The sequence below is a fragment of the Argentina silus genome, assembly GCF_951799395.1.
Source record: "Argentina silus genome assembly, chromosome: 4".
NCBI lineage: Eukaryota > Metazoa > Chordata > Actinopteri > Argentiniformes > Argentinidae > Argentina > Argentina silus.
The window spans coordinates 9,949,380-9,967,009 of record NC_139658.1 but is presented as its reverse complement, the minus strand read 5'-3'; the positions used below and the strand labels follow the sequence as shown (position 1 = coordinate 9,967,009).

Below are 17,630 nucleotides of genomic sequence, written 5' to 3'. Positions count from 1 at the left end.
GATGTGGAGAGAGACGGCTGTCCCCGTACTCTCTGTCTCTGCGCGCACACACGCTCTCACACACACACACACACACACACACACCCTGGGGTTGAAGCTCACACACCCTGTGTTCTTCTCTCCCTTCTTTTCAATGGATGCAATTAACCAAGCGTGTCTTGTTCAATCGCATTCCCACATCCCTGGTTAACACGTCATGAAGTAGGCCACGTATTGTCCCCTTTTGCCTCTTCCTACAGTCCTTTCTAAAAGGCCGCCCCCCTCTCTGTTCTGGCTGCTGTGTCCTGTTGCATATCGGATAGCCGCTAGGCTAACCTAGTGATTTACATTCTAAATCAGGGTCACCTAACGACGGCTTATCCCCTGAGCCACTGTTTCTGCAAACATTAAAATTCCCTCATTTGCTTTGTGGAGCAGCCTAGTCATGTTCATTATACCCTAGGCATACATACATACATACATACATACATACATACATACAGTGTTAGTAGTATTGGTTATACTCAGTGTTTAGGCATTGTGCCGTGTGTGTGTGTGTGTGTGTGTGTGTGTGTGTGTGTCACAGCTGATGTTACTGGGCTAAATAGGGGGGGGGGGGGGGGTTGCTGGTGCTGCTGGATTAAGAGCAACTGTGGTGAAGAGGCGGGGCAGGGGGGGATTATGTTGCCTGCTATACTGGGGATGATGCGACCCCCTGTGTGTGTGTGTGTGTGTGTGTGTCCTTGTCCCTGTGTCCTCCAAGCGTTGATTGCCAACGTAGCACTGGCAGAGGTCCATCCTGGCCTCTCAGGGTAGGCCTACTGTAGGCCTATAAGCCCACTTGAAAATACAGAGCAAAGTCCCAAAGTACATTATACTGCCAGATAGGGTCTTTCCTGTTGTTCGCTCAACTCTTCTGCTCCTGTCTGACACTGCGTCTAACTCAGCCGTGTCCTGCTCTGGCGTGGTGACGGTGGTGACGGTGGTGACGGTGGTGACGGTGGTGACGGTGGTGACGGTGGTGACGGTGGTGACGGCGGTGACGACGGTGACGACGGTGACTTTCAGATGGCTGGACTTGTTGAATGTTTTCATCGAAGGACAATCAAATGTGATAATTCTCTGTACGGGCTGCTTTGGTCTCTGAGTTGCTCTTCGGCCTTTCTCGAATATCTGACCAGGCCGTGCTGTGTGAAAATCCGAGGAGCATACTTTGTTCGGAGGAAAGGTCTGTGTGCCTGTGTGTCTTTGTGCCTGTGCGCCTGTGTGTCTGTGTGCGTGCACACGCACACGCAGCAGATGGCAAAGACTAATTGTCATACCCGAGACAGAGGTTTTGTGTAACAGCACCAATTACATGGGAGGATGAGCGCACCCTGTTGCCAATAGCCAGAGTCACAGACCTTACCGAGACATTACTCAGACCATTTAGTCTACTCTCAGTGTGTGCAGCTATAATTCTAAATTACACAATTGATTTATGATGTAGCCTCGCCCCCACACTGCAATCTCCTTGTAATGTAGGGCCTAACGTGTAATGGATGGATGTGTACTTTTAGTTCGAGTTTTTTTTTTTTTTTTTTTTTTTTTGAGCGAATGAAGACATTGATCTGTAGGCCTAGGCTACCTCTTAAGAGATGGTGGGTTGTTGGAGTGGGAACCAGAGTCATCTGTTTCCAGCAGATCTGAAGTGGGGGAGGCCCCTCCTGTCACACACGTGTGTGTGTGTGTGTGTGTGTGCGTGCCATGGTAATGAACAGTCTCCGGTCATGTTGACATGTTATTAGAGAAACAGCCACTCTTTTTTAACTTAGACACACACACACACACACACTAGCTAGGACACAAGCTCACACACACACACACACACTAGCTAGGACACAAGCTCACACACACACACACACACTAAAAAAACCCATCTCTGTTATCTGCTCATCAATAAGCCAGAGTGCCTCAGCCGGTTTAACCTGGCTATTCATTTAGCAGACAGCCCATTATGTCTACTTATACTGATGTCCTGTAGAGGTCGAATGTAAACCATCAGCATAACCCACTGCTTCTTAAAAGCCGCTTAAAACAGTTCATGACGTTATATAACTTGTGAGTGTTATGAACTCAAAATGGCACCTTTGAGGTTTCACAGTGCAGGCATTAGAAGGAGGAGAAGGCAGCACCTCCATATATTATGAATGAGAGGAAGGGAGGAAGCCTATTTCTGGCTGCTGGTGATGTTTCATTAAAGCAAACAGTTGAGAGTTCTCGGTAATGAAAAGGCTGTCGTGTCATGATTTAGGGTTCTCTTCTCTCAAGGGTTTTTTTCTGTCGGCCCACGGCCTGTTCGATGCCGATTCATCTGACGTAGGCATACCGACGTAGGCCTGAATGACCCAATCTTACAAGCGCGACTTAGTGATTGGACGACTATCCTAATGTGTTGAGATCCCGTGTTTAGTTTTTGGAGTGAGTTTGAGATGGCTCGTCTCGTCTCGTCAGCTTAGAGCTCTTCTAGAATGCTGTACAACTTTTCTGTGTGTGTGTGTGTGTGTGTGTGTGTGGCTGGCTGCACATCTTTTCAGTTGTGGAGCAGTGGACCTCAGGGTTTTCCTTTTCGAAGGAGGAGGAGAATGATGCATTCAGGCCGGTAGCCTCCATAAAACAGAACCCAACCCCCCTGCGAAGGCTACGGACTACCGGTTCGCTGCAGTTCCTTTTTGCTTCGCTCCTCAATTTGTGCTCCTTTGGCCTGGTTGAGCTTTGAAGAAGGACGAAGAAGGTAACCCTGGGAACACCGCGGAGATCGCCATGACCCAACGGGTTCTCGTCGTAAATGAAATACTTCCTTTTTTTGAAATCGCTGAACGATAAAGCCGTGGTCCCAGGAGGTACGTCTGACCCTGGACATGTTCAGAGCTGCTGAATGGGGCCCAGTGTTGTACTCTAGGCCTCCTAAGCCCTGTTGAATGAGTCCTGTGTGGTACAGGGGCCGTATGACTGTGGTGGTGGTGGTTGTGTCAAGTAGGTCTATAGCTTAATGGACGTTGTGTAATGGAGCCCCTTGTTTCTGTGTGCTGGTGATGAGTCACGGTCGGGTTGGTGATTTAGCTCTGTCAGAGGAACTAGAAGCAGTAAACAAGGAGTCCCCATCAAGCTTTAGCAGGTTGCCATAGCAGCAATCTCTGTGGACACACACACACACACACACACACTTGTTTTCTCTCTCTCTCGCACCCTCCCTCATCCCTCCCTCTCTCATCCCTCCCTCCCTCCCTCTCTCTCTCTCTCTCTCCCTCACACTCAAATGTCATCTACTCTACACATACTAACACTCAACACCTGTGCCCTGATGTACAGAGCACCTCATCCCCATCCTCTGTTTAATCAGCCCCCCCCCCCCCCCTTCTCTTTCTCCTCGTCCTCTCTCCATGTGTGTACTGTGTATGGGACAGCTACAGTGGGGCCTTTGTGCTCTACCTCACCTCTCTTCTCCTCTCCTCTCCTCTCCTCTAAGACCCTCCTGCTGCTCCACTGCTGTGTCTCAGGGGGGGAGCTGCCGTCATTGTGCCGCCCCCCCCCCCCCCCCCCCCCCCACCACCATTTCAGGTCTCCATGGTAACGGATGGCTGGCGTCCGACTAAATTTATTTCCACTAATGAGCACTCCGCTGCTGAACAGCCCTCGGTGTGTAGAGAGACTCACAGAGCCAGAAGAACCCCTCCTGCAGCCAGCCACAAACACACACACACAAACAATGCAGTGGCCAGCCAGGAGAGAGAGAGAGAGACACTTCTTCTTCTTCTTCTTCGTCTTCTTACTAACCACTGACTCACAACTGAAGCGGTCATATGGGAAACCCCCCGGTATCTGAACAGCTCATCACAACCGCTAAGATGCAATAAACAGAATCCTCTGTGGTCTAGACGGAGAACGCACGGTGCAGGAGGGCACCACAGCGTAGGCGTATTGAAATCACATTTCATACACGGATGCAATACTTTGTGTTTTACTGAACAGAACAAATAAATATCGGAGGTGGTGTGAGGAAAAAGATGTGTGTATGTGCACTGTTTGTTTGTGTTTGAGTTGCAGCTGAGACGACATGCGAGTGCAACAATAACAACCCATGTCTGCGGTCTGGAGTCACTTCACGCTTTGAGACAGACAGACACCAGTAAAACGGCTTGTTGCCACATCTGCAAGGCGAGGAGTGTTTTCGAGGGGTGGCGGTAGCATTTAACCTCCTTCTCTCTCTCTCTCTCTCTCTCTCTCTCTCTCTCTCTCTCTCTCTCTCTCCCCCCTGTTTTAGATCTGCGTGGTGCGACCGGGCCCAAGCCCATCAAGCCCCAGCGCTCCCTCCCCGGGACGCCCAGCTCTCTCAAACACTTCCCCATCGACCTGCGCACAAGCATGGACGGCAAGTACAAGGAGATCGCTGAGGTGAGAAACGCACAGGGGCACGGTGTTGGTACAGGCTGAACTCGCAGGGTGTGTGTGTGTGTGTGTCTGTGTGTGTGTATGCAAAGCTGGCTGTGGAGCAGAATCAGTAGGGAATGCGGGGGGGGGGAGGGTTGTGTTGATGTATGGGGGAGGGGGGTGGAGAGAGTGTGTGTGTGTTCTTTGTTAATGTGACTCTCCCTGTGTGTGTGTGTGTCAGGAGCTGTTTACTCGCAGTTTGACAGAAAGTGAGATGCGCAGCGCTCCGTATGAGTTCCCTGAGGACAGCCCCATCGAGCAGCTGGAGGAGAGACGCCACCGTCTGGAGAGGCAGATCAGCCAGGATATCAAGTGAGAAACACACACACACACCCCATACAGACTCACGCACGCACACGCACACACACACACCCCATACAGATGCACGTACACACACAACTCTACCACACACCACTCACTCCCACCTTCTCTGACTCCCACTTTCCCTGACACACACACACACACACACACACACACACACACAGTCACACACAGTCACACTCACTCCCCATACAGACTCACGCACGCACGCACACACGCATACCCCATACAGATGCACGTACACACACAACTCTACCACACACACCACCCCCCGCACACACACCACCTACTCCCACCTTCCCGGACTCCCACCTTCCCTGACACACACACGCACACACACACACACACAGTCACACTCACTCCCCATACAGACTCACGCACGCGCACACACACACACACACACACACACACACACACACACACACACACTCCTGCGTGCTCAACAGCTTGTATCATGTCAGTTGCAAGCTAACTAACTCATGCAAACAGCTAATTGGGCCACTCACATCCTGGTGTTCCAGCCTTGGGAAAAGGAAGGGGATGTCCTGTCTGCGCTGCTGGGTGTGATGATGGCCTGTTCCACTAAGCCAATCCGTGTGTGCCTGTGTGTGTGCCTGTGTGTGTGCCTGTGTGTGTGCCTGTGTGTGTGCCTGTGTGTGTGCCTGTGTGTGTGCCTGTGTGTGTGCCTGTGTGTGTGCCTGTGTGTGTGCCTGTGTGTGTGCCTGTGTGTGTGCGTGTGTGTGTGCGTGTGTGTGTGCGTCTATGTCTATCTTGACACTGTGAGAGAACCTTGCCGCACCCATGTGACCAATCAAGGTATAGCACTGCTAACGTGTTTTTCTGTTTGTTTCATCCCCCTTGATTACCCGTCACACCATGATCCCGTGTGTGTGTGTGTGTGTGTGTGTGTGTGTGTGTGTGTGTGTGTGTGTGTGTGTGTGTGTGTGTGTGTGTGTGTGTGTGTGTGTGTGACCCCTCTCTGTCCTTGTGCTTCGCTCACCCTCTACCTCTGGTGCCCCCGCCACGCTGCCCTGCGCCGCTACATCACCCCAGGCTTGAGCCAGAGATCCTGCTCCGCGCCAAGCAGGACTTCATGAAAATCGACAGTGTTGCCGACCTGGAGTGAGTTAGCTGCTTTCCTATGTTGCCTCTTTCCATCTCTCTCTCTCTCTCTCTCTCTCATAGATTGTCTTACCCCTGCACACAATCACCTGACTACTAAAGACAGTAGTCACCCATAGAACAGTACATGGCATGGCACACCGTATATACAGTATTTGGGACTCATTTCCTGAACATATTGATATTATTGAGTTTTGAGAATGCTCTAGCCCCTCTCCATTAACTCTGGTATAAATGAGTTCCCTTTCTGTTGCCCTCTGCTGGCGATATATGAGAGAGCGTGCACAGGTAATCTCTTCTGGTCTTTAGGAAAGCTTTTGAGGTGCCAGGCTGTTAAAAAGGCCACCAGAGAGAGACTGACTCAGCTGCAACCTTTCACTGGCTTAATTGCCTCTTATCTCCAAGATACTAATCGCCATAGTTTCCATTGCATCAGCAAATACTATTGATCGTTTGCCCTTCTTCAAAACTCAAATGGCATGCCAGGGCTCCCATTACCTGAAGCAGTTGTTTATTCTCAGTGCAGTTATGCCACAACTGAGGTGAACTCTCTTGGATTTATTATCCTACAAAATGTTATACATCTTACATTTATACTAGAGTTAATGGAGAGGGTCTCATTCTCAAAACTCGAAAAAGAAAATATTAACGTCTATGTTCAGGAAATGAACACCCTCATTCAATACTAAAAAGAGCTCTTACGTGATTTTTTGCTCCAAGAATGAACACAGTGTACGTTTTGATGAGGGCATTTGTATGTCGAATAATATTCTAACCCGTGTGTGTACCTTTCACCAAATTTCTAAAATTAGCTGGAAAAATCACATCTCTGATCTCCAACAAAATTCCTAGGAATATTGGTGTAATCAGTCAAACATCATCTTCTACCTAGGAAAACTATTGTAAATGTGTACTTTACTATGATATATCTGTTTATTTCATACTGTAACATTGTTGCGGGCAGCACTCACAAGAGCAATATAAATCATGTTTTCATTTTGCTGAAGCGTTGTGTAAGGATGGCAACCTTTCCTGACCCCTCACTAGCTCTCACACCCTTTCTTTTACAGTCTGAAGATTCTTAGCATCGATGACGTCAACAAATTACAGATCTGCCCATTTGTTTTCAATTTCAAAAGGAATCTTCTACCTATTAGCTTTCACAACATGTTTCAGTTGAACAAACAAGTTCACAGTTACACAGTCACAAGATCCTCCTCTAATCTCCATACTGCCCATTTCAGAACTAGTAAAGGACAATTCTCAATGTGTTACAGAGGTCAGTTCTTCTGGAACAGTCTCCCAGATCATCTGAAAAATTACACTAGCATTTGCCAATAAAAAAACATATCTCTTGGAGCAACTGTCTTAATATTCCTTTTCAACTGATGCCTTTCATATTATTTTATTTTCATTTAATAAAATTGTTTTGTTTTCATTAACATTTTTAACTTCTGTCTCACAATGCACATTTTAGACTAGCCAACAATAATGTTTTGTTTAATTTGATTATTAATATTATATTCATTTTCTATTTTATTTTCTATTACTTTTTTAGGGGAGGCTTCTCGACAAGCCTTACCAGGCTTCTTAACCTTGTTGTGTATGTGCTAACCTTAAAAAAAATACAGGACTGACCAATTCTCTTTAGGCCATAATGCAATACAGTGCAGTCTTACAGAGTATGACCCCCCCCCCCCCCCCAACCCTTCACACCCCACCCCATGTTCCCCTCTCCCCTCCAAGGGAAGTAAGTCTTGCACTTTATTGTGTAATATCCTTGATGATATCATTCATGTACATGTGGGTCTTTCTAGAGTCATGTGTGCTTGCTTTAAAAATGGTCAAATAAACTAAATAAAACGTGTCCTATCCTTTCTTTTATCCACCCTTTTCCTCCCTTCCTCTCTGCAGGTATATGAATGATCAGAGTTTGGACACAGTGGACGATGGCTTTAAGGAGAGAGCTCTGCCCATGGAGCGAGAGTACCAGCGTGTCTCTATATCGGGGGAGGAGAAGTGTGGGGTGAGAAGAGCCTCTAGACTAAACAACTCAACCATAAATTAAACACTTCTTAAACACTTACTTGAAAAGTAGCATGTGAGGGCAACAGTGGGATTTCACAGTTGTTTAGAATAATGTTTGAGTAAGTGCCCAATGTATTATTACAGCTTGGGAGGTAAACATTTCTATTACAGCCCTGTTTCAGCTAGTATTTACCTGTGTGTACTTTATATATACTTTACTTTATGCTACTTGCTGTACCTGAACAAATCCAGCACCTGTACCTGGTACTTAAAGGCACAATGTCATGGCTGTGTCAGTGAATCTAAAAGAAACAGTCGGTGTAATTAATATGCAATTATCAAGTAAGAACACTTTTAACCAGTACTAGGTACACTAAGTAAGCACAGAACCTGCTTTAATACTGGGCTCTCTTACTTTGATGTTCCCCGAAGGTAAGGTGTCTTAATGACTTGACCCTCTGCCCTGTCCAGGTGCCCTACCCAGACCTGGTGGACGCGGCCAAGTGTGTGGTGAAGGCTCTGTTCATCCGGGAGAAGTACATCGCCCTGTCCATGCAGAACTTCTGTAAGACCACCGCCCGCTCCCTGCAGGAACTGGGGGAGAAACCCCTGGACCTGCGCGTCTACGAGGAGATCCCAGAGACCCCCGTCGACGCAGGTATTCGATTATATTTGATTAGATTAGATTGTCCGCCGAAGAGGAAATTAATTTCCACAGCTCATACATTTCCACAAAGAGACCCACGAACTCACTTGTTTGACATTTACAGTGCCGCACTTTCATACACTCAAGACAGCAGATTTTAGACAGCACATAAAACAGTGATAGGTATGACATCACACATGCCAAACACAATTATGCCAGACACAAATGATGACACATGTATGGTAGGCATCCTGCTGGTATGGGCTGCAAAGCACACCGCCTCCCCACTGAGTAAAAATGGAAGGTACCAAAAAACTACTACTAATATTTTTAGAATTTAGAGTAACGTGGTAGAATATTCCCCCCTTCCCCTCTCTTTCCCCACAGACGCTCCTGTCCACCCCCCTGTTTCAGCGACACACCCCTACGAGAATATGGACCACAAGACTATGCCTGCCGACACGGGATACAGCTGCAAGATGGTGGACGGGGTCATGCATGTTTACACCAAGAAGAGTCCCATGGAGAAGTGAGTGTAGGGGGAGAACTAAGGAGGCTCGACTGACCAGCAGATCGATGGTTCTAATTTGGTTCGGGTTAAGGGGGTTTAGTTATGGTTAGGGTCAGTTTTTGGTTTTGACCTAGTCAGACTGTCTTGGGATGTTGGTCAGGAAAGGTTACTTCAGTCTGTCCTGTGAGTGTGTGTTTGTGTATTTTCATGTTTGTTTGTTTCTGCTGTGGAGTGTGTGTTGGGTGATGAACTAATGTGCTTTTGCATGAGAAAGAAAGAGAGAGAGTGAGTGTGTGTGTGTGTGTGTGTGAGAGAGAGTGTAACTGTAAGTGTAACTGATCATCTCTATGCTCGTCCCCAGGAGCACAGAGTTGGACTTGCCCTACCCTGACCTGAAGGAGTACATCGCAGACATGAACGTCATGATGGCCCTCATCATCAACGGACCAGTGTGAGTGTTACTGGGATCACTGGGATCACACAGCTGTATCAGGATTATTAGCACACCCAACATCAGCAGTACAGTGTGGCTCAGTTAATAGTTAATGCTAAGGCTGGGGGTTCGATTCCCACTGGGACTATACAAAAAAAAATTATGCACTCACTGAACTGTGGATCACTTTGGATAAAAGTGTCTGCTAAATGGCATATATTACATTATCATATTTTATATTGTCAGCCTCTTGTGTTGGCTCAGCGGTAATCACGTACAGTTTTAATATGACCATCTGTCTGTTTTTTACAGGAAGTCTTTCTGCTACCGCCGGCTGCAATATCTGAGCTCCAAGTTCCAGATGCACATCCTGCTGAACGAGATGAAGGAGCTGGCAGCACAGAAGAAGGTTCCTCACCGCGACTTCTACAACATCCGCAAGGTGAGAGCCCTACATCAATGGTAAATGCTAAGTGGGATCCTTGGGAAGGCCTGACTCCGGACGTCACCCCATTGAAGTTGAGATTTCCTGGACACAGATTAAGTCTAGTCCTGGACTAACTCTCACTTTCCATGGAAAATCTCCATAGAAGATGCTTTTTAGTCTAGGATTCGGCTTAATCTGTATCTGGGAAAACCGGGCCTATATTGATATCTTATACTCTTTTTCTCCCTCCTTCTCCCTCTCAGGTGGACACTCACATCCACGCGTCCTCCTGTATGAACCAGAAGCACCTGCTGCGCTTCATCAAGCGGGCCATGAAGAAGTACCCCGGGGAAATTGTGCGCGTAGAGAGGGGGAAGGGACAGACGCTCATGGAGGTGTTTGAGAACATGAACCTGAGCGCCTTCGACCTGAGCGTGGACACGCTGGACATGCACGCGGTGAGGAGCAGGAGTTTGAGTTTTACCACGTCTTTATTGTACACTTAGGGACTAGTACAGTACATGGAGGTGAGGAGAGGGAAAAGAGTGGAAGGGGCAGCTGTATAAAAGACATTGCACATAATACACATTACAAAACATGATGTATAAATCACATACAAAATCAACGTACAGGACAGATACACAGACGGGGGATATTCAGACATAACCAGGAGCAGAAACAGTGCGTGGGAGCACTGAGGTCAAAGGAGAGAGACCGGGTTCAGGGTTGGTTGATGTATAAACTTTCACCTCCCTCTTCTCAGGACCGTAACACGTTCCATCGCTTCGACAAGTTCAACGCCAAATACAACCCCATCGGAGAGTCCATCCTGAGGGAGATCTTCATCAAGACCGACAATCACATCGAGGGGAAATACTTCGCTCACATCATCAAGGTGAGCAACTAGCCGTACACTAGGGTGTTTACTGTATTAGTTAGTTCACACACTACACAGAAATGTTCCCTCACAGAAATGTGGCCTCTAGCCATCCATACCAGCAAATGATCAAGGTTTAGAGAGTTTGAGAAGCGAGAAAGAAATCTTCTCAAGACAGACACATCTCCCAACAAATCATGAGTTTGGGTAGGTGGGCTTCAGAATGGAAATGGAGGAATCTGAGGAGACTATAGGACACGGAAGCCAATTGTTGAGCAGACGGTTAGCCGGAAGCAATATAGTATGTCATTGGTGGGAGGCAACACGTCTTGACTTGGGAGACTGTGATCTCATTGGTGTTGTTGACAGGAGGTGATGGCTGACCTGGAGGAGAGCAAGTACCAGAACGTGGAGCTGCGCCTGTCCATCTACGGCCGCTCCCGTGACGAGTGGGACAAGCTGGCCCAGTGGGCCGTCAAACATGCCGTCTACTCTGACAACGTGCGCTGGCTCATCCAGGTGCCCCGCCTCTTGTGAGTCACCAGCTAAGCATTTACACAGATATATGGTATAGCAGTTCAGCTTTCCTCAACCCTGGGATGTAAACCTGGGGTGTGTCTCTTCAAATGCAGTCTTTCGTGTTGTCTGTGACTGACTTCAAGCTTCCTCTCTGGCTGCAGTGATGTGTACCACACCAAGAAGCAGCTGGCTAACTTCCAGGAGTTGCTGGACAACATCTTCATGCCTCTGTTTGAGGTCACAGTCAACCCCCGCAGCCACCCAGAGCTGCACCTCTTCCTGCAGCACGTGAGTACTTCCTGCAGCACGTGAGCCCAAGTCTACACTCTTGGAAAGAAGGTTCTATTGAGAACCCAAAAGGGTTCTTCGGTTGTCCCCGTTGGAGAACCCTTCGAAGAACCATATAGAACACTTTTGGGTTCCAAGTAGGACCCTTTCCACAGAGTGTTCTACATGGAACCAAAAATGGTTCTACGTGGAACTCAAATTGGTTCTCCAACAGGGACAGCCGAAGAACCCTTTTGGGGAACCCTTTTTGTCCCAAGAGTGTATTCCTCCCAGCCCTTAAACAGATCATATTCCTCGACTCTTTAGACTGCTAGACACTGGCTCAGTATTTGATCATTGTGTGTTTTGCTTGTGTTGTCAGGTGGTGGGCTTTGACAGTGTGGATGACGAGTCCAAGCCTGAGCACCACATCTTCAACCTGGACAGCCCTCTGCCTGCCGACTGGACCAATGAGCACAACCCCCCCTACTCCTACTACCTCTACTACACCTACGCCAACATGACTGTGCTCAACCACCTGCGCAGGTACGGGCCTCTAGCCAACCACAGCACACACAGAGGATTGAACAGCCAATACTGAATTACTAATATTAGATTAAAGTTACATTATGGAAGAGTTTTCCACTGAGGGTGGTCTTCAGCCAAAAGGGGTCCCCTAAAAATAGTCGGAAATAATGTCCAGAGATTACTTCTTGGGGAGAAAGATGCACACCTCCCCATGTCCATGAGCATCATTTAGCCTCAAACTAAGGATTCTCTGATTCACTCAAGTTTAATGACGTCTCTTTGTTTTTCTGCAATGCAGGAGGCGCGGCTTCCACACGTTTGTGCTGCGGCCCCACTGCGGGGAGGCGGGGCCTGTCCACCACCTGGTGTCGGGTTTCATGATGTCAGAGAACATCTCCCATGGGCTGCTCCTCCGGAAGGTCAGCAAGTCACACCGTCTCCCATGACGACAAGACAGTGACGCTCACACCCTATAGCAACAACACTACAGTCACACTTCGTCAGATAGATAGAGTGTAGTTGATAGATGACCTATGTATTGAGACACTCCACCTGCTGGTCATTGTTTCACCTGTGTCATGGAAAAAGAGGTTTCTAAAAAAAATAAAAAAAGAGATAGTGTTTGGTGAGGTGCAGTCTGGGAGCCCGTAATTCAAAGAAAAGAAGAAAGCCACACACTCTTACTCCAATGCTATAATTTATTTACCAACCTTTTGGCAGCAATCTGCCTTCTTCAGGGTTTCAGGGGTTTTTTACATGTCATTTAGCAGACGCTTTGCTCTTGTCAATAGCGACTCCAGCCAAGCACATCTGTCTTAGATTCACAGGAGGTTTCATCACACAATAAAGGTGGCTCACCTGACATCCTCTGCTCAGTTAATGGAGCAGAACAAGCAGGCTACTGTTACCTTGAATTACTGGAGTTGTGACAGGCATGCTGTGTGTCACTGAGTCATTGATTAAAGTCACACTTTATTTATGTAGTCCCCTATAGATGATCTACAGTTGCTCAAACAACCAGCTGCAACTCGTACTGTTGATATGCAACAGCTTGCTAGGGTTAGGGTTATGGCCGGCTAGGGTTAGGTTTTGGGTTAACATTAGGGTTAGGGTTAATGGATAGTTAGTTGCAATGTTGTTAGGGTTAGTTAGTGAACATCTACTGAACATCTACAAACCACCTATTTGGGACTGTCTAAATAAAGTGTTACTGATGTGTATCTAATCTTCTCTTTGCCCTCTCCATGTGATGTGTCCCCCCAGGCCCCAGTGCTGCAGTACCTGTACTACCTGGCTCAGATCGGTATCGCCATGTCCCCCCTGAGCAACAACAGCCTGTTCCTCAGCTACCACCGCAACCCCCTGCCAGAGTACCTCTCCCGTGGCCTCATGATCTCTCTCTCCACTGATGACCCCCTGCAGTTCCACTTTACCAAGGTCAGTGTACACACACACACCCACACAATCTCTCACACACACAAAAGCCACACTCTCCCTTTTGACTGTTGTGTGTGTTTGGCCTCAGGAGCCCCTGATGGAGGAGTACAGCATCGCCACGCAGGTGTGGAAGCTGAGCTCCTGTGACATGTGTGAGCTGGCGAGGAACAGCGTCCTCATGAGTGGCTTCTCCCACAAGGTACAGTACCTGGTTCTTCTCCTCTCCTCTCCATCCTGTTATCCCTTCTTCATGCTCACTCTCCTCTGAACAAGGGATACATCTGTACTTTACCTGTACTTTACACGTAGGCTTGACTCTTAGTCTTTGCCACACTCATAGAGAAACATGTTCTATATAGAACCAAAAAGAGTTCTTCATCTGTCCCTCTGGGAGAACCCTTTAAAGAACTCTTTTGGGTTCCATGTAGAACCCTTATGGGTTCCATGTTGAGCCCTTTCCACAGAGGTGACATGGAACCGAGGTTACATGGAACCCAAAAAGGTTCTTAAAAGGTTCTCCCCCGGGGGTAGCCAAAAAAAACTTTTTTCTATCAGTGCACCTTCAGTAACTGGTTGAATTCAGTGTTTTGTGGCAGCCATTTTGTGCCAGAATGATCCTCACACCCCCCCTCATGTTTTTCTCTGTTCCCCAGGCGAAGAGCTACTGGCTGGGGCCCGAATGCAGCAAGGAGGGCCCCGAGAGCAACGACATCCGCCGCACCAACGTCCCCGACATCCGCGTGGCGTACCGCAGCGAGACGCTGCTGGAGGAGCTCAACCTCATCACCAGCGCCGTGCGCACCGACGAGCTGGACGTCATCGAGGAAGAGGAAGCCCTCTCCATGGCTCCTCTCCCGGGGGAACACTGAAACCCTCTCCCTGATCTAACCCCACCCCCACTCCCCATTTAATGGCACCTACCCGGCATGACACTGAGGGGTGCAGTGTGAGAGGAATCCAGCTCGTTACCCTACCTCTTACCCCCCGCCCCCCCCCCCCCTCCCTTGCCCCCCACCAACCAATCACGGAACTGTACTGTGCGCTCACACCTCCTCTCCTGTCCAATAGCCAAGGATTGAAAGGCTCCCAGTGTCCCCCGCCTCTTTGTTGTGATGCTGGGGGGTCCAGTGAGTCGTGAGAGTCCAGTTCCCCTCCAGCACAGCACATCTCTCTCTCTCTCTGTGTCATTATCTCTTTAACTCACACAGGAGTTTATCCCCCTCCTAACCCCTTTCTCTGTTCCTGTCTACTCCTCTCTTTCTTTCTATTGCTCACTGTGATGACGGGGTCCATTTGATTCAGCATGGCCCAGGTCGGCACAGGGTTAACCTCCAGTGCTTGGCACTCATTTTCTAATGCACAAATGGGAGGAGAGAGACTGTAGCCTGTAGTCTGATTTTCGTCTCTTCAAACTCTTCAGTCCTGTTCAGTCACTGGACCCCCATCCTCCACTTTGATATCGTGACCCTTGTCTTCTGTCAAGCCAAAACTCCTTCCCTTAAGTCACGTGACCCTGCATGGGAAGGTCCTGGGTTGCATTCCATGATTTGATGGCATGTTTTATACCCACCACAGATATTACAGAAACACACACACACACACACACACACAGACTTGCTGCACAGATAACCCGTCCGGAAAGCTGCTTATATTACCACCATTACACGGTCATGCTGCCTTACTAAGCTTAACACATCTAGTGTAATAATATCTATCTTCATAATAGTGGAAACTGTTATGAAGTAAGGATGCAGATGCAATATTATCAGAGCATTGTCCATGGGGGCTGCCTTACCTACAGTACACACAACATGGACGAAACAACACAACACACAGGTGGGTTTTAGCATCAACATCAAGTCGTTGACATCACCTGTTCCACAAGACAGATAGGAGGGAACCAGGGGAGGCTGGTGAAGGTAGAAATGAGAGGACATGGTGATGAAGGAATGATTACAATGAGCCTGTTCTCCAATTTCTAGCCTCACCAGCCTCCACGGGGAGGGAACAGTTGCATGTTAACTCAGAGATACATTGTGGAAACCATGGGTAACTTGCTGATGTACAGTTCGACATGAGTTTTTTTCAAAAGCGGAGAAGGGACCAAACCGGATTGGTCTTTAGAGCAGGCGTGCACAGCTCCATGCCTTGCGAGCGTTGTGCTGTCCTGTTACCTGCTGCCTTTCCATCTTCAGGCAAGTCTTTCAAGTCATTTATTTGCTAAGGAGTGTCTGCTCAGCCATGTCTTCCTGATCTAAATCAGCTATGAATCAAATAGCAGCCGGGGGGGGGGGGGGGGAGGAAATCCAGCAGACACTACTGCCGCTGAGCGCGTCTGTAGTCTACTGCAAAACATTCCATTAAAGCCAACATTAGATAGTAGTTTATTTTTAGCTGCGGAAAAACACATAGCTTGTAAGTGTATATATATATAAAAAAATCACACTAGTTTCAGTATGCAGCGGAAAAGAGTAGATTTATACTATGACAGTAGATACAGTATGTGTGTGTATCTATCTGAGAGATGTCTATCTGTGGTAGAGTGGATGCTGACAGGTGTGCATGATTTTAAAAAAAAAAACACAAAAAAAACGACACAACTTGCTTTCTAAGCACAAATAGAGGAGGATGGATACAGCCACGTCCAAGCAAGGGGAGTTTCTACCCCCCCCCCCCCCCCCCCGTCATTACCTCAACTGTCACTATATACGTTGGATATGGACCCTCCGCACTCGTGTGTGTGTGTGTGTGTGTGTGTGTGTGTGTGTGTGTGTGTGTGTGTGTGTGTGTGTGTGTGCCCCGTTCCCACCCACTCCACACTCTCGGTCCAGGAAAGACTAGCCCGGACCCTGAGGACTGGCCTTTGTCCCCCCCCACAATGTTGATTAATTTCTTTCATTGCATGCAGTGCACTGTATGCACCAAGCCAAGACTGACCAGTGCCTTTTTGATTTGAGCTTCGGGCGCTGCTGCCCTGTCACTGCCCAAGCTGTAACCTGTGCGACAGTACGCCTCAGTCCTCTTTGTCGCCGCAAACAACATCAAACAAGCAAACGCAACATCCGTTTTCTTCTTCAAGCTTATGCAGTGTTTTCTGTTGTAATATCAGACTGAATTGTAATATTCAGACCCATTGGACTGAAACCAGGCTGCATGCTGAATGTTAACAAACGTAGCTCCCCCCCCCCTCCCCTCCCCCCCCCCCACAGGCCTTCCAGTGAAGAGGAACGGCCGTCTCTCTACCAACGCTGCTTTACCCGCATGCCTGCATGGAACCTGGTTGGCTATGGGGGAGAGAGTCAGAAGAGTTGTGTACAGTGAGCTGGAATGTGAAGCGAACCTATAAGAATCCAGGGCCAGCTGACCAGCCGTCACGTATGAGGTGAAGTAGTATGTGCAGTGATTGTTAGTTTGGTTGAGTTCTGCAAGACCCATTTAATCATCCCTATGGCAACGCTCAAACCGCGCAGGGACGTGGTTGCACAAGCGTTATCAGGATTGGATTAGCTTAGCCCAAATATGGTCATGGTGACATTATCTTGCCCAAAGAGTCTCCCTATCATTGGACCCCCCCTCCCTCTACAGTCATTCAAACCCGTCATTGAAACTGTGAGCGTTCATCTTGAATATTATTACTGTTCTGATTGTACAGTACCTCCGATGCCAAGACTGTTCCAGTAGAAATTACTGGCCATTACTGGCCCATAGTTGTAACGTTTTTACAGGCATATACCATATCTACCAGTCAAGTTAGAAAACAAAGATCCAAGCCATCGTTAAAAAGCCTAAAATACATACATCTATATGTTCACTTTAAGAAAAGCGGATCATTCAGGACAGGTGAGCTTGAATCTCCCTCGGGGACGCAGTGTGAAGGGGTGGTCTGAGCTCAACATGGGGGGGGGGGGGGTCTGTCAGTTGGATTTAATATATAAAGAAGTGTATTTTTTATAAGGCTATAGAGATGAGCAATTTATATAAACAGTATATCCATGACTAGATCGCACACTTCAAATTGCGTTGTTGTGTAGACCATTGTGAACTGGTACTAGTCATAAAAAAACT

The 17,630-nt window shown here is 48.0% G+C and overlaps 1 protein-coding gene across 1 annotated transcript; it reads left to right on the top strand.

The window, feature by feature from the left end:
- Window positions 1-4,286: 4,286 nt before the first annotated feature.
- On the top strand, window positions 4,287-17,422 carry ampd2a (adenosine monophosphate deaminase 2a). The gene is made up of 17 exons (XM_083667992.1): window positions 4,287-4,413; window positions 4,631-4,761; window positions 5,824-5,892; window positions 7,807-7,918; window positions 8,392-8,578; window positions 8,954-9,095; window positions 9,439-9,528; window positions 9,823-9,952; window positions 10,201-10,395; window positions 10,701-10,832; window positions 11,184-11,347; window positions 11,495-11,621; window positions 11,983-12,146; window positions 12,427-12,547; window positions 13,392-13,565; window positions 13,654-13,764; window positions 14,219-17,422. The coding sequence occupies exons 1-17, from the start codon at window positions 4,384-4,386 to the stop codon at window positions 14,432-14,434; spliced, it is 2,295 nt and encodes a 764-aa protein (XP_083524118.1). The 5' UTR covers window positions 4,287-4,383; the 3' UTR covers window positions 14,435-17,422.
- Window positions 17,423-17,630: the final 208 nt, after the last annotated feature.

Coding starts and splice junctions, on each gene's coding strand:
- ampd2a (XM_083667992.1), top strand. CDS start 4,384: ATGGACGGCAAGTACAAGGAGATCGCTGAG. Junction 8,579..8,953: donor AGAGACCCCCGTCGACGCAG/GTATTCGATTAT, acceptor CTTTCCCCACAG/ACGCTCCTGTCCACCCCCCT. Junction 9,529..9,822: donor CTCATCATCAACGGACCAGT/GTGAGTGTTACT, acceptor TGTTTTTTACAG/GAAGTCTTTCTGCTACCGCC.